Genomic DNA, 21,645 nt, shown 5'->3' with positions numbered 1-21,645 from the left:
TCTGGCTGCCCCTAACACCCCTCTTTTACACCGCCCTTGTGCCGTCTGAACTCCAAGACACAGAGCCAGGAAACTGCAGACATGGCTGGAAGCCACTCTAGATCCTGTTGACCAATGTGTGAACTGAGGCCCAGGGACATTTCCTAGCCGGCCCCAAGTCGGCAGCTAAGGGATGGCAGGGCTGAGTTCTCTTTGCTTCTCCCTCCCTGGGGCTCTTATTTCCTCCATAATGCCTTCCCTGGCTTATATTACTCTACCATTTTTCTGATTGCTTAAAGCATGATTGAATTTTCCACACAATTTAGCATTTGATCATATACTGTTTTGAACTATTCTTTAATTGCTTTGTGTGTGTGACTTTGGTTTCTGCTACCAGGCTGTGAGCGCCTTGAGGACAGGGAATTATGTTTTGACTAATTTATTAGTTCATTTCAACATGCAAAATAATTCCATGCCTTTAGCTTCACAGCACTGGTATTATGCAACATTTTATTCAGTAATGTCTGGGACCCATGAAATCCACACATTACTCAGGGCTCCATCCTCACTCCATTTTTGTCTCACTTTTTATCCAGGTGATCTCACCCACATACAAGGCTTCAACCATCATGGGGTACATCACCAACTGGACCTGTCCCCAATGCCCGAGGCTTGTGTGTCCTGCTGCCTGCTGGATATCTCCTGATGAACGCCTGCCATTCACCATCTTGCTTTCTGCAGCCCTGATGTAGTCTCATCTCTGTCCAAGGATGGCACCTCAACCACCCAGTTTCCCATGCCAGATGTATAAGAAGCATCTGGACACTGCCCTCTCCATTTTTCCTGGTTTTGCTCCCCATCATAGGAAATTAACCACCAAATCCTGTGTCTCCTATCTCCTTCATGGCTTTTCTATTCCGCCCCCTCTCCTTTCCTCAATGAATTCTCTCTACCCTCCAAGTGACTCTCCCAGTCATTATCCTTAACGCTCCTGCCCCAGTGAGTTTTCAAAATACAAATCCGGCTCCCCAGTGGACCTGCCCCTAGAGCACTGGGACTGTGTTTGGTACCTCTCCATATTCCCAGCGCCCAGTCCTCAAAAAATGCTGGAAGATTAAGGCAGCAAGCAAAGCCTTGGTCTGTTCTGTAATTTCTCTGCCTCCTCAGCCCCTGGTACTTTACTAAGGACTTACTGCAGGTGCCACCAGGCTAATCTGTCTTTGGGAAAAGAAGGAATGAATCAGCATTGCACAACCAACAAAATATTAACAGCCTTTGAAAGGGCATTATTATTGACACAAATGGACCACCTGTCCTTGAGATAAGCATAATAAAGAAAACAATGACACCCATTAGAAAGTATTTGTTCAGGCTTTCAGACCATGACTTTGATGTATGAGAAAGACACTTTCAGGCCTTCCAAGATCTGCCTTTGTTAGACTTGCTTATTGGAAGTCAGAGCTTGCAGATCTATTGCTCCAGAGGTCCTGTTGACATTTGAACAGCACATATTGACTATTTGCAGTCTGGCTGATTGTGTGTGTGTGTGTGTGTGTGTGTGTGTGTGTGTAAAGCATAACAAAACTCGTTTATCTACTTGAACTGTGCCCCCTTCAAAGCCATTGTCATGGGCTCTACCCACCTGTCCATCTGCCTTCTAGAACAACCGTCAGAAACTCTGACACATTCTTTAACCTTCAAGAGTAGGTTTGAATCTCAGAAACAGGCAAAAGTCATTTGGAGCCAAATCTGATGACTGAGGTGAATAAGTAAACTAAGAAATAGCATTATTGGTCAAAATGAAAAGCCACTGCAAAATGAAGTTAAGAGATTCAAACTAATTCCACTTTGAGCCTCTGAAGATAGTTCCAAGCATGGAGTTCTGGGAAGATCTTGATAGCGGGCCCCTCCCTGGCCTGCTCCAAATCCCCCCGCTGGACTCTCCCCTCAATATCCAGTGACTGACATGATGCCACATCATAACAACCTCCAGGAATAAACCATTTCTACAGGGCCTGGCTGGGAATGGGAACTTCTTCTGGACATTCTTTTTTAAAACTGGGATAGAAATAATTGAAATGGACTTCTTTGGTTTCTGTTAGCCTAACAAGATCCCAGCTCTTCTGATTTGTTTCAAACCCAGCTCATTTAATGCATTTATTTAATAAAGAATTGAACATCCACTACATCCTCAAGCAGTGTTCTAGCAGGTGTTGCTATAGCAGTGAATTAGAGACATAGTCCCTGCTCCATGGACCTTACATTCTAATAGAGTGAACCAGAGGATGAACAAGCAAACAAATGAATAATATAAAGTCAGGCAGCAGTAAGAACTACGAAGGAGCAGGTAAGGAAATAGAGTGACAGCTGGCAGTGGGATCATCAGAGAAGATCTCCCTTTGAGCAGAGAGATCTGAAAGACATACAGGAGCTAGCTGGAGCGCGCATGAGGGCGGAGGATTCCAGGCACAGGAATGACAAGAACAAACTCTCCAGGGCAAGAATGTGCCTGGCAATTCACTGAGAAAGCCAGGAGGCCAAGCGTGGCTGCAGAAGAGCAAACAGCAAAAGGAAAAGCAAAGGAGATGAAATTGGAGAGGTTGTGCCAGGGGCAGGTGGACCCCACGTCTGCCAGTAACAGCTCTGTGACCACAGATACTATTTGAGTTTCAGTTTCCTCATTTGCAAACTACTGTTTGCCTTGCAGGCTACTGTGAGAACTGAAAGATCATGGAAGTAACTCATCTAGTGCTAAGCCTGCACAGAACTACCATTCACCGAGTACCAATTATTATCATTACTGTTATGATCATCATAATTATTATTATTTTAACCCCGGGGTCCACCTCTGGCTGAGTCATCAGGGTGTGCAAATCATCTAGATCAGGGGTGGGGAACCTGTGGCCTTGGGCCCACACGTGTGGCCTTCTGGATCCTTGAGTGTGGCCTTTTGATTTGTTCTGTAAAATTTAGATTTGGTCGAGGGGCCGCACTCGGGGATCTGGAGGGCCACATGTGGCCTTGAGGCCGCAGATTCTAGAATCTAGTTAAGTAATCCTACCCTGTGGTCAGCAGAATGCAGTGACTAATGGGCTGAGCTGAGCGCCCTCTCCTCACAGACACAGAGGGACACCTGAAGCCCCCTTCCCTTTCCCTCTGGGAATCTCCCGGGCTTCCTCTGAGCTGCTTCATCATAGGCTCTCCCCTCAAGCAGGCAATCCCTGGACCACTGTCAGAAACCAGCTCAGACCACAAGGAGACAAATTTGGATGCAGCTTACAGGCTTTGGTCCCATTCAGCAGTCTGTATTTGGGCACAAACTGCTGTTGGGGGAAGCTGCTATTTTGTAAACAGTTACTGCCACCATGCCCTGTGGGACCATAAGGGAACTTCTCTGGCATTGCCCATTCAGGGGAGATGGCTGCCTCTCTGAACAAGAAGCCCACTGGAGGCCGGGCAGCACACAACCTCACGTAGCCCACAGGAGGCCACAGATTCTTCAGGGCAGCAGATGCTCAGGGCTGGGCTGGAGCCACCACTGCCAAACCTTCCCCACCGATCAGCCTGGGCCCCAAGAACAAAGCTCCTGTGCAGACAGTAGACTAAGCCTGAAAGAGCTCGGATATTAGACAAGCTAGAGGGCTAATTAAAATGTAAAATGCAGTCCGTGGGGCATAAATTCCTACAAGCCCAGAGGGATCTACCATTTAGTACACCAACCAACCAAGGCAGCGATTTACTCAATGGTTCCCTTGAGGACTTCGAGCACCAGCTCACCTCCCAATACGCCTAATTTACCTCCCAGATGTGCTGGACTGGGGCAACAGGAAGGGGCCCTCTTCATTACCGTGGCCAGGTGTGGTGTGCCAAGGAGAAGGCTGGCTGACTCAGGGTCAGCCCTACTTCGGAAAGCCCACACCTCGAAAGGGCTTCCGTATCGCACAGAGGCACAAGGCAATGAATTCCCTCAACTGTGGATTCACAGCAAAGACTCCCTTACCTGGGATGAATTAGAGCATGGGGGTGGGGATGGGGGTGGGGGTGAGGGACATAACTGGAACAGGACAAACATACACGCAGTTTCCTAAGGCAGTCTCTCCGAGAAAGGCTCCCTGAGAAACTTCTGGAAACTTGGATGGTGGAGAAATGTAGGAAATACTGTACCGAGGTGGAGGTGGAGGAGGCAGTGCCATGTGCAGTATACTCTGATTGCTAGGAAGGAGGTTTCATGCTTATCAAAACAAGAACTGGGGTCAAGAAGCATTTCTCTAACCCTGCCCAACTCAGAACCCAGACCACTGGGATCCTAAGCTTAGTTAGCATAAGGGTGAAGTTCACAGGCTCTGGAGTCAGCCAGACCCACCTGCGTGACCACAGGTAAGTCTTTAAATCTCTCTGAGCCTTGGTTTCGTCCTCTGCAACACAGGAATACTACTAGTACCTATCTCAGGAAGCAGCTATGAAAGTTAAAGGTGACTTAAACCTGTAAGGTGTTTAAACCCAAGTAAGAGCCCCTTGTGAGCCAGTTATCTGGATATCTGCCCTCTCTGAGCACGGGTCAGTTATTTCTCCCTGAAAGTTTTGGCTTTCCCTCCATAATGTGTATGATCCAAGACTTTCCCCTGTCTGCTGGGTTGCCTGCACCTGAGCACCTATCTTTGCTGTATGTGCGCATGGGCGTGTGTGCAAGTGCGCACACATGGTTGCTGGCCGCGGTTCTGCCTACATGGGTGTGCCTACTCCTTGAGGCCCGGTGAAGCCTCAGAGACCCCGTGGCTAGGGAATCACACTACTAGGGGTGAGGCTGGCAGGGCCTGAGGTCCATACAGCACAGCAGATCCCTTTGCATCAGGGCACATTTCACACCCAGGTTTCTCCCAGCACACCAGGGAAAACGCTGCGGGCTTGTGCCTCGGGCGGGGCTCACTGTCCACACCCCCAGGCCGCTGTAACCTCCACCAGGCAGCAACATCTCGTACCAGGCCCTGCCTGGAGTGGGGTCCTCAGCCATTATGACAGCTGCTGCTGCTGTTGACACTGCAACAGTGACAAATTCATCCTCCTGACAAGATCCCTTTAAATAATTCACAGGGAGCTAGGGATTAAGACACTGTTTCTCTCTGTCTCTGTTGAGATTTAAAACACCTCCAGCTGGGGTATTTAAAGAGCATATAATGGGCTGCCCCTCAGGGTCTCCCCTCCCCCACTCCTCCTCTTTCCCATTTCCCAAACTCACCCCCCACTCCACCAGCCAGCCCTATAACAAGGAGGTCCAGAAAACAAGAAAGGAAAAAAAAAAGAGGGAACCAGTGCTTGGCTGGTCACTATGGCAACGGTGGCAGGGTATTCAGCTGTCATTATCCCAGTGTCTCACACATGTGATTATCTTAAGCTGTCGACTGAATGTGGTTCTCACTGCTGCCCAACAGGGCCTTGTCGAACAAGGCAGGGGTGGGAGCTGCAGGTCCCAGGCCCCAGCTGCTTAATACTGCTATGCCTGGACCTGGGCTCCACTGATGGAGGAGCAGAGAGTCACCGCTGGGAGAGACTGATGCCATTTCCCTTCAGTGTGGAGGGATTTCTGTTCCAAGTGCAGAGCAGAGGCCAGCCTGAAGCTGGCCCACCATGGTGGGTTACAGGATGGAGAAATGGACTCCCCATTCCCTCAACTCAGGGAGTTTTGACTGACTGTGGGCCATGCTGGCTGTGGCCAGCTAGAGCTGTCCTGGAGACAGGAGAGCCAGCCACGGGAGAAGGAAGGGGCTGGGCCTCTGGCAGGAGCTCTTGCCTTCATTCCCAGTCTCGGGATAGAGGAAATTCCCACTCTCAGGGTGCAAGAAAGCCCATCTGGCCTGGAAAGAGGAGTTGTCCTGTCTCCCTCTCCTCACTGCTCTCCTGTTGGGTGGGAATGTGGCCACCATGTGTGACCCACATCAGGGGACTATTTTTTCCTGGGACTGTGGTTGCTCGAGCTTGGGCCCAAGGAGCCTATGGAGGACTTTGCCTCCATTGAGACAAATTATCTCATTCCTTTGCCTCCTCACTTAGCTTCCCAGGTCCACGGAGATTCTTTGGATGACAAGATCCCTGGTCAGCCCCACTGGACACACTCTAGTTTTTCTAGTGCCACTTTTAAAATTCAGCTCCCAGATTAAGCCCATGATAGCAGATACACTCAGGCCAGCACCAGGTACAGCAGGGCCACCACCACCTGCACCTTGCACTGGGACTGCTCTAAACACCTAAGGTCAGCCTGGCCTTTCCTGAACCTGCGTCCTGTGTCAGCCCCATGAAGATGGGGCCAGCCACACACAGGTCCTTGCTACCTGCGGCACTGCCCACCTGGGTCACCCCTGGCTCTTTGCTGCACAGTGAATTGTTTATACCTAAATGCAAACTCAGACCATTACCATTCGGCACCATGGTTTAAAGGCAGAGGTCTAGATTGACGAGAGAAATTGAAATCCTGACTCCCACATCTTTCATGTTGGCTGTTCTTTGTGACACAGGGAAATGTGTTGGACATGCCTGCCCCCACCAGAAAGACTGATGAGTGGGACAGCATGCATGGCGATGAGACCCCCAGCCCCATTCCTTCAGCAGAGGAGCACCTCAAATGGAGGAGAGGCTCATTCAGTCCAGCCAAGCTGGCACTGTAGCCACTGGATGGGACAAAGCAGCTCCCTGGGGCCCCTCACAGCTCACCCTTCCCAGGAGTCCTCACTTCCTGAATGCTTGCCAGAGCCTAGGGGGTGGGAGCTGACCCCTAGGCTCCTCCACCACTGTCTGGAGCCAGCCATCCACAGGGACCACCTGTCTCCTCCTGTGGGTCTCTGGCCAGGGCTTGCCTGCTCTGTGAGTGGGGCCTCCCCCTCCAGGTTCCTCCTGGACTTGCTACTCTTTGCACCAAACCCCACAAGTCACAAACCACCTGCTCCACTTCCCCCTATAGAGCTCGCTTTAAAAATAAAAAGATTCACTGGGTGCTTACCACATGCACTTCTCATTGGCCTGCGGCTTTCAAATTTATCCTTCCCCTTTGCAGAATATTGGGAAACATTTGCCTCTCCACATTGCCCCCCGCCCCACCCCCTTTCTCTGCTTCCTCAACAATCTGTGACTCTGAGATCCCCTCCTCACACTGCTTCGGGACAGAGGTACAAGAGTGAGCTTTGAGGCTGGCAGGCCTGGGGGCCTCACGGGGTCCTGGTGAGAAGTCAGTGAGGTGATATAAATAAAGCTTGATAACCGGTACACAGCTGGTACTTGATTAATGGTGACTATTAGTAATAATAGTTATCATTAATAACACTGCTATCAATAACAGGGTGTACCCTGTGATGTTACTCATGCAGGAACCACAGCTCAAGAGAACGCTGCAATGCTGGCCTCGTATCTCCAGGGCCCTTCTTCCAGCAGTCCCCACCCTCGTCCCATGCAAGGTGAGCCTCTCAAACAAGTCACTGCTACCACTTGTACCAGTTAGGGCAAGGGGCACTGCACTGAGCTTTACAGCTAACAAAAAAGGCAAATACAATTTAATCCTCCCAACCACTCTGTAAATAAGATCTCATATTACCCATGTTATAAAGGCAGCCTATGGAATCAGAGAGGTTAAAGAACTTAGCAGAAGATGGAAATAAACCCAGGACATCAGATTCCAAATCTTGGGCTCGTGCCTTTACACCGCTGGCAGTATAGTGGGATTGGGGGCCAAATTATTCTAACAAACAGTGTTGGCGGTAACTGGAGGTAAGGCCGTGTTCCCACAGAGGCTGCCTTCCCCCGTCCTGGGGCCACGCTCAGAGCCCTCCTCTCCTCCTAAGGGCCCTGGCCCTCCCTCCTTCACCCGCCTTCCTCCCGTTCTTCGCATCTAGGCCTCCTACCTCCGCCTTATACTCTGGCTTCTCCTCAGATCATATAAACCTTTCGCCTTTTAATTCTGCCTCACCTCCCTTCTAAGGCTTTGTCTTCCCCAATAATATATTCTCTTCTCCACCAAGACAGCCACTGTGAGGGCTGTGTGTGAGGGCTGTCAGGGTGACAAGCTCCACCCTGGTGCCAGGGTGAGGAGCCCAGTTCCCTTCCGCTGCCCTGAGAGCCACTTGGCCTTCCACTTGATAAGAGCTGTCATCAAGCTGTTGGTCCTTAGGCTCACGTACCAGTTGCAGAAAGGCATCCAAGATTGGGACTAGGGACATGGGACAGGGACTGTCTTCCCAGGGAAAGTCTGAGAGAAGAGGAAAGACACCTGTCTGTCTGGGCCAATGAGGGTCAAGCCTGACTCCAAGAGAAGGAAGGTGGGCCTGGGTGACCTCTGGAATTCCCTCCCGGAGTCTGTGGACAGAAATGTCTCCTGCTCTGCTGATGAAGGAGTCTGTAAGCCATTTCCAAGAGCAAAAAAATAGATCTGCCAGACAGTGAGGTTCTGGTGAACCACTACAACTTCCAAAGATTTTTATACAGCAAGCTAGAGAAGCATGTCTCTCTGTCAATCACTGTCTCCCCTCCACCCATACCATACACACACACCCCCACACCCCCCCACAGAGTCATACCCATTGTACTTCTGCAATCAATGTAATATTGTAATTAATATTCTACTCCAGGATCCTGGTCATCTGTGCCATCTATTTACCTCCTTGCTAAACGCATACACATGCCCACAAGAACAGGCTTCCTATGGAAGCCCTGTGAGAAAGCAACCAGGAATGAGGAGAGCTCTGGCCCAGGCTCCTCCCCTGGGGCCCCATCTGATGCAGGTCCACCACCCCTCCCCAGGGCCACCACATCTCTTCCCAGCGCAGCATCTGAATCTCCTGGAGAAGGGCCCTCCTCCGAGCCTTTGTCTATCACTGTCTCTGTCAGGCAGGTGAATTTAAACTTCCATTCCTAAAAGACATGTATTATATAAAAAAATGTTTTAAGTGCCTCAGGGTGTTTTGTTCCTCATTGCTTCATAAAAGTGACATTAATAGCCAGGGAAGAGCTCTGCTGAGTGCAATTATGGAGGATGTTTCAGGTATGAAAGCTGTTTTGAGCCTGCTAATGTTTCCTAATTACAGGCCTTTTGGTACAGAGAGGAAAAGATAAAGAGTGGGTGGGAGGCCTGGGGTGGGGAGCTCTGACTTGTCTCAGTGGTTTACCTGAGGAGGGAGGGGAGGGGCGGGCGGAGGGAGGGAGCAGGGAGGCCAGAGGCCACCAGCAGGGAGGCCGGCCTCTCTCAGTTGAGAAAGCAGTACTAATTCCTGGGTAACAGCTCAGAGAGAGGATACCACCCATGTCTCTTACTGTGAGAAAAAAAACTTTTACAGACTGAGCCTGAAATCAGGGAGCCCACAGCAACTCAGCCTGGGAGCTCCTTCTGGAACCCACCCCCTGAAGATGCCGCAGTGGGCAGCATTTCATGAGGGAAGACAGTGGAGCACAGTGGTTGGCAGGAAAGCCAGCCTGCTGGAGGTTAAAGGTCAGCATTGGCACTTTTTAGCCGTGTGACCTTAGGTAACTTACCAACTGCTCTGTGCCTCAGTTTCCTCATCTGTAAAATGTGTCTATTGTGAGGATTATGTGTGCCTAGCTATAAATTATTAAGGGTCTGTCTTAGAATGTTAGATTTTTTTCTTACCTAGCATTTATTCGTTTTTCTGATACCTACATCCTAATTCCCTCTGAGGAATTACTCTCTGCTGCCTTTGTTCCAGGGCTTCCAGCAGGCTCTGCACAAACAGGGATGGACGGGGACCTCGGCGTCTGTGGATAAGCACGCTGCATTTCCTGGCTACAGGGGTTGGATCAGGGTGGGTGCGGGATTCAAGCCAAGCCAGTCAGGCCCAATCAGAGCTAATTCCAGGCCTTCTGCACCAGGGAGCAGGAGGATGTGTTTGTTCTTCCCCAGGGCATATGGATGAAAGAGGCTGTAGGGGCTGGGGTTGTGCAGAAAGCCATCTTATGACCAAGAGGAATCCCAGCATGGAACCGACACCAGGGAGTACAGAGAGGAGAAAAGGCATGAGAAGACAGGGAGAGAGAAGAGAGTTAAAAAGAGGGTAGGAAAGGAGAGACAGTCTGGACCAGCCCAAACATGAAGCCACACTAGCCCCTGGACCATCCAGTTACATGAGCCAAGATACTTCCTTCGAGATTAAGTTGTGCTATTCTGTTGCAGGCCACCAAAACGCCCTGGCTGATACAAAAGCATAGGATGAGAATAAGGATGAGAACAGCTTCGAGCAATCAGAAACCAGGTCAAAGCTCCCAAGCCCCCATGCAGCTGCAGCGGTGCCAGTGAGAGAAAGTATGACCAACTCCCCGCCCCCGCCCCTGGCATGTCCTTAAATTCAAATACAGAGAAATTCCATTCATAAACTCATTTTGCCCAGAGCTAAATTTCCCTCGAATTTGCCTAAATTAGCTCAGGCTTCTCTGTCTTAATTGGCATGATTGAATCGTCAAAGAAAGAAAAGAGAAAATTCAGCCCTCCAGAGGGTTAGCAGCAATTGCCTACATTTCCTAAGTGTTTACCAAGGACAACTTTTTACTGACATTGTCTCATGTATGACACCGTTACCACCCTTACCCCATCAGCAGAGGAGGACGCTGGGGCTGACCTGTCTCGATGACAGGCTCAAGACCACTCGGCCGGCCCGGCCCAGTGTGAGCGGTTTATCTGACACCAAGGCCTGAGGCCTCCATAAAGTTCTCCCCCGTCAGACCAGACACATTTTAATTGATTTTGCTTGGCCTTGGAAGGAACCAGGTGTTATCAGAGTGGATTTCTCTCCTGAGCGTGCTTTCCTCAGTCCCATGGGGTGGGCGGCTGGTGAGGACACAGCCAGGGGCTGCTGAGCAGCACGGGCCCCACGTGGACACGGAGTAGCAGCCTGCACTCGTGGGCCTGCACCTCGTGTCGGAGTTAATTTACCAGACAGGGACATCCAAATACATGTTGTTCCCTTCACAGTGGTCTGCTCTGGGCGCTCTCCGCTTAGTCCAATAATCCTCTCGTTATTGAAAATATCACCAGAACTCTAGCAGCTATCTACAAAGGCACAAGGTGAAAGCAGCTAATTTAACTTCACACACACACACACATACGTGCACATACACACACACACACATACACATATATATACATATGCACACATACACATACATACATGCACACACATACACACATATACATATGCACACATGCATACACGCATACATACATGCACACACATACACACACATACGCACACACACAGAGCACACGTGTAAGCCCAGCTTACTCATCCTAAAGGCTCATCAGGCTTGGCTTCAGATTTTTCCATTTTTCCGCTATGACATCACCTTCCCTCGGTGCAGATTTGTCAGTGTTATAGTAGCCAACAGAGTACGTCACAGGCCCTGAAGGTGGCTCCAAAGGGCAGCACAGATGGAGGTGGAGTCCAGAAGCCCATGGAGCACCCTTTGAAGGTAAGAACTCAGGTCGATGTTTACACATAGGCCACATGTCTCACAAACACAGGAACTATCACAGCCCAAGTGCAAATAGCCAGTGAGCCCTGGCCAAGCTCTTCAAAAGTAAAAAAATCTTTGGGCTCAGATTTCCAACAAGGCAGCCAAATGAGCCTCGCTAACAGAAGGACTCAGGCTTTAGGCTTGCCTCTGGAATCCACCACAGCAGGGGTCTGCAAGCAACAGGGACCTTCTTCCTGGTCTTCCTTACCATGCTTGGCTCAGGAGAGGTGGCTCCAGGTGCACTAATTATGCTCTTTAAAAAGATATTGCCAACCAATGGGGTGCTGAGCAGCCTACAACAAACTTTTTACAGTGTATTGGGCTATGATAAACCTACATTGAGCATATCCTCAGTTCAGGCCCCTGGGTTGAAGAGGCAGAGAAGTATCAAGAATGGTCTGGTCCTTATTCATTTATTCAGTTGACAAAACACTTATTTGATCTTGTCCCCTGCCAAGCTGATGCTCTGCACCAGGGACACAGAGATGGGGCTGACACATTCTCTGGGCAGTGCAAGAGACCAACAACCAGCAGATGCTGAGCTTACAGAAAGACAGTATGTCAGAAGCTGGCACCAGGCCCTCTGGGCTTAAAGAAAAGGGCACCCACTAGCCATGGAGGGTGGGGTGACCCTGATGGGATGGAACAGAGCTGACACCTGAGGATGGGGAACGTGAGGAGAAGGAAAAGAACGGGCCAGGCAGCATCTGGAAACTGGAGAGGACAGTGCGACCATAAAGATTACCATGTACAGAATGCTGCCCGGGCCGGGTGTGGCTGGGTGTCCACCCGTGGGCCCTCTCTGAACTCCTGCACTGCCCAGAAGTCCTGAAATGTGAAGGTCAGGGAGCCTTTCAGGGCAGGGCTAGAAGCCAGCCCGAGGAAGGGGTCTCCAGGGACCACAGTGAGGATCCCTGGAATAGCCCTTCAGTGGGAGCTCAGCCTTTCCCTGGCATTTGTGACTTTATACATGCATTTGTTACCTTTTCCCTTTGCTCACTAGGTAGCCCCCGATTTAGATTAAACCTAAAGGCCTTAAATTAAAGGCAGGGTGCTACAATTAGACTACAAACGAGTATTTTGAATTCGGGCATACTTTCTGGGTTTGACATGTAACATTATGGTCAGCTTCCCAGCAACATAACTGAAAATGATTTGTGGACTTTGTGTGAGTGAGTGGTCCAACCCCTTCCCACATCCACTGTTCTCACTAGAGCAGTGAAGGCACCCAGGTAGCCCCATGAAAGGACGATCCCTTGGCCTCTTTCTGGGAAGCCCACCACGCAGGCCATGCCCTGTGGACAGGGTCCATTGCAATGACAGCTGGGACGTCTGGCAGCATTGCGCTGCCTCCTCTGGATGGGGCAAACCCCATTCCCTCCAGGCTTCCAAAACAACAACCCCCCTCTCCATCTTAAACACACGTGTGTGTTATCCTGACTGCAGGGAGACAACCTGAAGCCTTCTCCTTTTTCGGCTGAGAGGTCCCCCCCACGATCCTCCCCACGAGGTCCCAGCAAGAGGGACCATCCACCCAACCTCCTGGCTTGACACACCTGAGCTCCTCAACATCATGAAGTTCACCTCCTCTGCTCCAGCGGCTCACACCCTGTCCCCACTCTTGACCTCCTCTTCACCCAGAAGGACTCTGCTTGCCTTAAACCCAAGCCCTGACTGACTCCAAGGCCTCCAGTCCCAGCCACACCACCACACCTGCTCCTCAGCCTCACTGAGACCTCCCTCTGTGGCCCTTGAACCGGTCACAGTGGTGCAGTCCCTCCTGGCTTCACTCTCCCTCCTGCTGGATGGATGCCATGCTACAAGATGCCAATGCTCCTGCCAACGTCTTCAGCTCCTTACCCCTGCAGTCCCCCATTCTTTCTCATACTGCCATAACTCTGGATGACTCCTGGCCACAGCTCCCCAAGGAGAGTCAAGAGTTGAAGAAGCCTGTAGGCCAACACCAGTGCATGGCCTTCAGTGGCCTTCATCCACAACTCGCCCTTAGTCTGCCACATTCCTCCTAGACAGGCTAGCCTCTCTCCAGCTCTCAGCAGTGTTAGTTCAAACCTTCTCCACCCTCCCAAACCTGTGCCCCAAGAGTCCCCACCCCTCATTCTCCAAACCTCACCTCCAACCTCAGAGAGAAGACAGGAAGTTGAGAGAATTTTCTTTTTCTTTTTCTTTTCTTTCTTTTTTTTTTTTGAAACAGAGTCTCACTCTGTCCCCTGGGCTAGAGTGCCGTGGCATCAGCCTAGCTCACAGCAACCTCAGACTCCTGGGCTCAAGTGATCCTCCCACCTCTGCCTCCCGAGTAGCTGGGATTACAGGTGTGCACCACAACACCTGGCTAATTTTTACTATTTTTAAGTAGAGATAGGGTCTCAAACTCCTGAGCTCAAGCGATCGTCCCACCTCGGCCTCCCAGGGTGCTAAGATTACAGGTGTGAGCCACCATGTCTGGCCTCAAAATTTTCCATTTTATGTCTTCTGTCACCAAAGGCAAGCAATCTCATTTCTCTGTGGGCACCTTTCTCTCTGTCCTGCCATCTCAATAAGAAAAGAACTCCTTCTTGTGTTAGGCAATCTACCCACAGCCTGCATGTTCCTCTGTGTTCCACGTTCTGTCTCCCTCCCCTTCTCAAACTGTTGTCTCTATCTCCTCACCTCCTGCTGATGCGCCAACTCTCTGCTTCCTGGCTTCCTACCTTGGCTCTGAAACTATCCATATAGGTCACCACAGGGTCCTTGAACTATACCCAGAGTAAATGTTCAGCACCCAGCAGTCTTTGCCACTTTTGTACCCTCTTCCCCTGACAGACCCTCCCTTGGCTCCTACAACTAGACCCCCACTTAGCTTTCACAGGGCCAGGGCCACTCCTTCCCAGTCTCTACTCGCCACCTCAGTGCAGCTTACCCACCCAAAGCTCCTGCTCTTTCCCCTCCAGACACACTCCCTGGGAGACCGCAGCCACACCTGGGGCTCCCATCCCTCTGATGTGGGGCCACCTTCTGATTCCACTGCCTGTAAGCCAAACACTGATGGTGCACCTCCCTGTGGGTGCCCCAGAGACACTTCAAGCTCAGCAGGTCCCAGACTGACTCAGCCTCTTCCCAGCCAAGCACACTCCTCTTCCTGCGTCCTCTATCTCCAAGAGGGCACCATCATCCACCCACCTGCCCACTCAGAAACTGTCAGCAGCTGTACATTGAATTGGGTGGCAAACTATGTGCGAGAGTCCAGTGGTGAGTGAGCACAGAGTCCTGGCCACTGCGGAAGTTATAATATGACTTGGGCGGGGAAGGGATGAATCAAATCCTAACACATGGAGATGTACAATTTGGAACTATAAATGGTGTTCTTGGGAAAGCTCCGTGGCACTAAGAAGACCCATGATGGGGGCTCCAGCATGGCTGGGAATGCAGAGGTGTCCCTGAGGGTGGGCCAAGTGAACAGAGGTCTGAAGATGATGAAGGAGAAGTCGAAAATTTCTCCCAGTTTCTGGCCTTTACAATGTGCTAAGGTGGAGGACAGCCCCTGTGAGTGGGTGGGGGAAGGGAAGGGGGTGGATTCTGCTAGGGCCACGCTGAGACTGGCATGCCCATGGGCACCCAGTGAAAGATGTGGCAGTTAGATATGTGAGCCTGGGCAAGGGACGCAAACTTGGGGGTCACTGTGTGTTCACAGAATGTCCAGGATGAGTGCAGACGGAGAAGACACGCGGGCCTGGCACAGAAGCACCGTCCTGGAGTCCTCCCTCCTGGCCCAGGCCAAGGGCCAGCCTAACCTTCCCCCTGGCGGCTATAACCCAGATAGGCGCAGAAGCTCCTTGGGGCACTGGGAGAACTGTCTGGTTGTATGTCCCCTCCAGAAGAGTGCGGGAAAGGCGGCTGAGCATGAGTGTAGCATTCGGGAGAGCAGCCAGCTGTTGTCTCTAAAGGGCATTACTTGACTTTGAGTATCTCCCTCAAGGAGAATCTTCCTTGGGAAAGAAGAGCAGAAGTTTAAAGAAGGCAGGTGTTGTGTACAAAAATCAAGGGGAAATTAACCATAAATCATGTCGATGCCTTATGGAAATACACAGCCGTCAAACAATAACATAATTTGTAAAAGATGGCAAGTTCTTAATATCCAGGCGACCTGGAAGAGCTGCCACCTCATCAGCTTTACATGAAGTCCCAAGCAGGAGTGGGAAGCTTCCCTCATTGCCCACAGTGTTCCTGGCAGGAGTTGGACTGGTTCTGAGTAGGCAGGCTCTGCCCCATCCCTGTGCCCTGCTTTGAGGACTGCCACTTCGTCCTGTCCCTGTGGCAGAACAAAGGCATGTTAGGACTGCTCTGATGGGCTATGCTGGAGATGACTCCCAGGGTGCAGAGGCTACTGGGATGGGATGAAGAGAGGAGGTCTGGGGCAGGTGAGGGGGTCAGGGCCACACTGCCCCAGCCTGATGTCACCCCTGCATAGGATGAAAAGCCCACGCCCTCCTCCTCCTGTCTTCTTCCTTTGTAACTAAGCCCTGAAGTTAGCGAATTGCCCAAGCCAGAAACATGAAACTGCATCCACCTCCTCTCTCTCCCTCTCCCTCCCTCTCCCTCCTCCCATAGTCCAGCCATTGCCAGTTCTTCCTCCTTAACTTCTCTCAAACTGGTCTCTGAGAATCTCATTTTAACCTGAAACTTCTGACACATCTAAGACAGCTGAAAGAGCCTGTTAATTCTTTTCTCTCAACCGTTCTCCACAATCCTGTCAGCAGGTGTGACCATTTCTTCTCCTGCCCATGATCTCTGCATTACCTACAGGATAAAATCCGTGTTCCCTGCTCTGCATGGCATTCATAACCCATCACCACCATGCTTCCTTCCAACTCACCCCCGGCCCTATCTCAGCAGTATCCACACCCTGCGATGTTCCAGACACACAAACTCTTCCCTCTCACGTCTTTTCATGATGTCATCCCCCTGAACCAGCCAATCCTCCTCCTTGGAACATCTTTCCAGACTCTCCCTTCATTACCTGCCAAACTCCTACTCACTCTCCAAAACCCAGCTTGCTCGCACCTTCTCTATTAAGGCTTCTTGTCTCCCTCTGTGGTTTCTCACTCCCAGCTCTGTGCCCACACCTGCCTGTTAATCTCTCCAGGGCCACAAAGGGGAGATGTGCCCCAGTCTATTCATAAACATGTTGGTCCCCACAGGAGGTCATGAGCTCCTCAAGGCTGTCCCATCTTTATAGCTACAGGTCTGGCCAGGTGTATGAACACTGAATAAATGAGTCAAGAATGTCTTTCTAAGGCAAGCTCCAGGTGAAAGAGGGCCTCAGCCCTCGTGAACTCCAGCTCCTCCCTCCCGCCCTTGCCCTTGCGGCAGCCCTGTGGGCATTGCAGATCTCCGTTCTGCCCCAGTGCCACTAACCTGAGTGCCCCTGTCCCACACAGCTGTGGCCCTAGTTGCCAGCTCTCTGAGAGGACTGTGTCAAGAGGTGGCCTACATCACCACATGAGGCAGTAGCTCAGGTCTGAGACCCCTGGTGCTGCCTCTCCATGGACGGGCAGTGGACACAGCCATTCACACCTGTATTCCACTCCTCACAGGCACCACTCTGGGCCGGCTCCTTTCCCCCTGGGCAACCTATGGGCCCAGGAGCTCACAGCAGGATTGCAGGGCGAATGCTTTGACACTCACCCCTGAGGCGGGATTGGCTGTCCAGCCCAGCTCTGCAGTAGCCGTCCTGGTGTCCATTAATGTTTCTGTAGATCAAAATGAAAACAATCAATGAGTCAGAGGATTGCTGGACAGTGGCCTTTATGTTCACAAAGTTATTTATGATAGTAAGTGTCAGCGCTTGAAAGGTCTTTGGGCATCCTTAAGCCCAGGCCCCCTACAAAGCCCAAGGCTCAGAAGAGCAAAAGGCTGCTGAGATCATACAGCTCATGGCAGAGCTGGACATGGACCTCAGGTCTCCTGAAGCTACATCAAGTGCTTTCTCCCTACTGACCCTGAGCCTCCTGCATGGGGCGAAGCCATCTGCCCACCCACCCCTATACCCTTAAGGTCCAGCTTTGCCCCAGATTACTCAACCCAGAGGCTCTTCCAAGGCCACGTTAACCATGTAGCCAAATTTAATTCCTTCTTCAGGCCTTCTTGGGGCACCTCTTGGGGCCCCCTCCTCTCCACTGGGCTGCTTCTACGATCTCTGTCTGCCCTCCTTCCTCCCCACACGCCCTCCTCTGCCTCCCCGTCAGGGTTCTGTGTAGACACCTTTGGGTAACTTCCCCTCAACTCGTCCAGCGTCCTGCAGGTCCCTTTGCCCCTGGGCCCAGACACACACTCACCCCTTTCCCCAAGACTTTGCCAAAGGTCTCAAGGAGCTTTGGCAAAGGCTTCATCCAGACCACAACGCACATCTCACAACCCAGCTGCCTTCTGTGCCGGCAGTGATGCGGTGAGGGCGGTGCAGCAGCCAGCTCCCTGGTTACCAATCTCCCCCTGGCCTCAGCAAGGGAAAGACAGGTGCCCCACCTCTGCCAAGAGCTCCTGGGAGCCATCGGGGGTAAACTACACATATTTAAAGTATACAACCTGATAAGTTTTGAGATGTATTTACACCCATGAAACCATCACCACAATCAAGATAATAAATATACTCATCACTCCCAAAAGTCTCCTTAGTCCCTTTTTAATCCTTCCCTCCCTCCTGCTCCCAACCCACTCTGTCCCTGTCCCAGGCAATGACTGATCTACTTTCTGTCACTATAGACTAAAGGGAATTTTCTCAAATTTTGTGCAAATAGAATCATATAGTGTACACTTTTATTTTAAATCTGGCTTCTTTCACTCAGCATAGTTGTTTTAAGACTCACCCATGTTGTTGTGTATACCAGTAGTTCATTCTTTTTTTGCTGAGTAGTACTCCATTGTACGACATACCACCAGTTGTTTGCCCATTCACCTGTTGCTTTCAGTTTTGAGCTATTACATGGGAGTATGAGAGTGCCAGTTTCTCCATATTTTCACTGACATTTGACATGATCAGCTGTTTTCAATTCTAGCCATTTTAGTAGGTGTGTAGTAGTATACCATTATGGTCCTAATTTTCATTTCCTCATTGATGAATGATGTTGAACATTTTGTCACATGTTTATTTGCCATCCATATATCTTCTTTGGTGTGTCTATTCCAATATTTTTCCCATTTTTAAAATTGGATTGTTTTATTTTCTTATTGATTTTGAGAGTTCTTTATGGGTTCTAAACACAAGTCCTTTGCAAATATTGTCTCCTACTCTGTGGATTATACTTTCATTTCCTTAACAGTGTCTTTCAAAAAGCAGAAGTTTTTAATTTGATGAAATCCATCTTCTCAATTTTTTCTTTTGCAGTTTAGTGTTATATCTGAGAAATCTTTGCCTAACCCAATGTCACAAATATTTTTCTCTTACCTAGGTTTATAATTCATTTTGAGTTAATTTTTGTATAAGGTTATGGATCAATGAACTTTTTTTCAAGTGGATATCCAAGTTCTCCAGAGGGACACCTTTTAAAATTTACACAGTGGTGCCATATAGGCTGATAGAGGGATCTTACTGCCCAGAATTCCCCAGGGTATGTATCAAAGGAACAGACACAGCACCTCCTAGCTGCATAGGTGCTCAGCAAACAGGGGTGGGTAAAATACAAATGATGTGTTGTTTGGGGTTTTTTTCTCCTCTGTGTCCCCTGTCACCCCCTCCTACCATGTGAACAGCTATTCCATGCTCACTGCTGCAGGGAGGTGATGTGAATGCAGAATGCACAGTTACAAAATCTCGGGCTCATTGTGAACCAGGAGGACTTCTGGCATAAACCGGAGGTTTGGGAAGGACTGCCTATGGGCAGGACTGAGAGAATGAAAACAGAAGTGATTAGTGAGGAGCTGTGCTGAGAAAAGTGGCTCCCTATTCTCTCACTGCCCAGTGCTCAATCCCAGAGAGCTGCACCCCCAAGGAGAAATGGGGGGCATCTGTCCAGAACACAGGGCCTCGGACATGCAGCATCCCAGGGCAGTGAGGCTGGTGTGGCAGTTAAGGGAGCACAGGGAGCCTGAGGGCCTGATGGGTCTCAGGAAGGGGGCTCAGACCACCCAGGGGTGACCTGAATAGGCTATAAGCCAGGGTCGGGTGGGGTCCGGGGCATCTCAGTGAGTACCTGTGTGGACAGGAGCCAACAGAGCCAGGATGCTCCTCCCTCCGCAACTGAACACTATGTAGCCTGCCTGTAACCCGGACAGCACTTATGCCACCCCGTGGACGGGGGCTCAAACTGGAAACTGCCAGGAGTTAAAGTAAATAAAGCAAGCTGCATTTTCTCACTCAGTTAGAGTTTGGGTTTGGACTAACAGTCATACTCTGTGCATACCTGAAGGAATACAAGCGCTGAAGCAGGCTTCTGGAGTTTGTTTTCTCCCCCAATTCTTCTGACAGCTGGGAGGCCGGTCCCCGCATGGAGCAACCCTCCCTCTGCCCTCATCTCCACTTCACAGCACTAATAATGATCATAATGACACACCGCATTTACATAATACACTTCTCAGAAGACACTCCATGAGGCTCTGTAGAAACTCATCTCCATGATTATTAAAATGCCTCTGCCAGGTGGGCCTGAAGCAGGGGCAACTGAACCCATGTGGCAGAGTTGGGAACCAGTGCACAGAAAGGTGCAGTGCTTTCTGCAAAGTCACACAGCTCCCCACCCTGACCCCATAGCCTCAAATCTCAGTGCATGGTCCACCAGGCAGACCTGTGCTTCCAAGGGCCTCTGCTAAACCTCTGGGTAGAGCAGGAGTGGGGGTCCCTGCTCATAAAGACAAAGCCACAAAAACTCCCAGAATAATGCATCCCCCAACCCAACAACAGGATCATACTGAAGGAGCAGTGAGCAGATAGAGGATGCTGAATGTGAGAGAAACAGAGTCCAGCATCAAAAATAAGAATCAACCTTTACTCCTAAATCTTCTAAGGACTTCTTTGTTCTGTTAACCCCATAAATATAGTCTAAGACTCCATAATGGTCATAGTCATCTGCTTCGGGCTGTAATTAATCTGCTTCTAAATAATGCTTTCCATCCACTGTGTTGGACAGAATTTGCAGAAAGAGGAATCCATTTCTTTACATCCTGCCCACCTTGGAGACAAAAGACCACAACACCGTAAACCATCCACTCGATATGATTAAGGGCAGTTTCTTTCCTGGCACTGAGCGCTCCTGATGATGGCACTACACTCTGGTGGGGGCTGAGTAAAAGTGATTTGAGGAGGTTTACATCTCCCTGGAGAGGAAGAGAGCACTCATTTGCATTTATAAAGCATATTGAGAGTTCTGGAAGAAAGTTATGGTGGAAGCACAATTAAATATTTACCATCACTTCTGCTATCACACAGTGGCACAGGGACCAAACCAGCTGGAAGTGCATGTGCTGCTGTCAGATCCAAAGATGCCTACAGGGGACATGACTCTGGGACCCACGCCCACCACCTGGCCTCTGCCCTCCGGGAGCACTCACTCACTGCCCCGGGGTGGGGGTGGGGGCGACGGAAGGGCACACACAGTGTGGGGTGGGCAGCCCGGGTCCAGGTCCCTTTTCCACTACTTAGTGGACACGTGACCTTGTTCACGTCACACAACCTCCCCCAGCCCTCTGCCTCTCCTCCCCCTCTCTCTTTCCCCCTGCTCCCCTCTCTCCCGCTGCCTCCTCATCCACAGAATGGGGCGAGTGCTGGCTAGCACACAGAATTATTGGGGGAGAGGGAGGCTGAGTGAGCTAAAGCACTGAAGAACACGTGGTATTATTATTATTATTATAACTTAGTCACTCCAAGTTTCAGTCTCCTTAGCTATGAAAAGAATCTGCTGACATGGTATCTTCTATACGATAACTATAAGGTATCTATAAGAATCTAATGGTGTTAGATATCTAACTATATCTAATCTACTTTCTTCCTTGCATTGTTGTAAAGACCAAGGAGTAATACATGCTGGGGCTAGATCTCCACACAAATTGGAGTGTGCCCTAGAGAAAATGTTGGCTTAGGTAAGGGAAGGACAAAGTCATACCTGGCATCCTATTCTGGCTGAGTCCATGAGAAGGTGACTGGAAAACTAAGGGGAATAGGCACAATTCTTCTGCATT

General features: G+C 50.3%; 1 protein-coding gene across 1 annotated transcript in view; it reads right to left on the bottom strand.

The window, feature by feature from the left end:
- EPHB1 (EPH receptor B1) overlaps positions 1-18,345 on the bottom strand; it is a 282,512-nt gene extending 264,167 nt beyond the window's left edge. Inside the window, exons 1-2 of the mRNA XM_045560222.1 lie at positions 18,342-18,345; positions 17,164-17,228 (exon numbers count right to left, since the gene is read on the bottom strand). Of these exons, the coding sequence (XP_045416178.1) occupies positions 17,164-17,228; positions 18,342-18,345 (69 nt within the window). The remainder of the gene's footprint in view (positions 1-17,163; positions 17,229-18,341) is intronic.
- Positions 18,346-21,645: the final 3,300 nt, after the last annotated feature.

The sequence above is a fragment of the Lemur catta genome, chromosome 1 (assembly GCF_020740605.2).
Source record: "Lemur catta isolate mLemCat1 chromosome 1, mLemCat1.pri, whole genome shotgun sequence".
Lineage (NCBI taxonomy): Eukaryota > Metazoa > Chordata > Mammalia > Primates > Lemuridae > Lemur > Lemur catta.
Note: the sequence above shows the minus strand (reverse complement) of the source record. Positions and strands in the feature narration are given on the sequence as shown.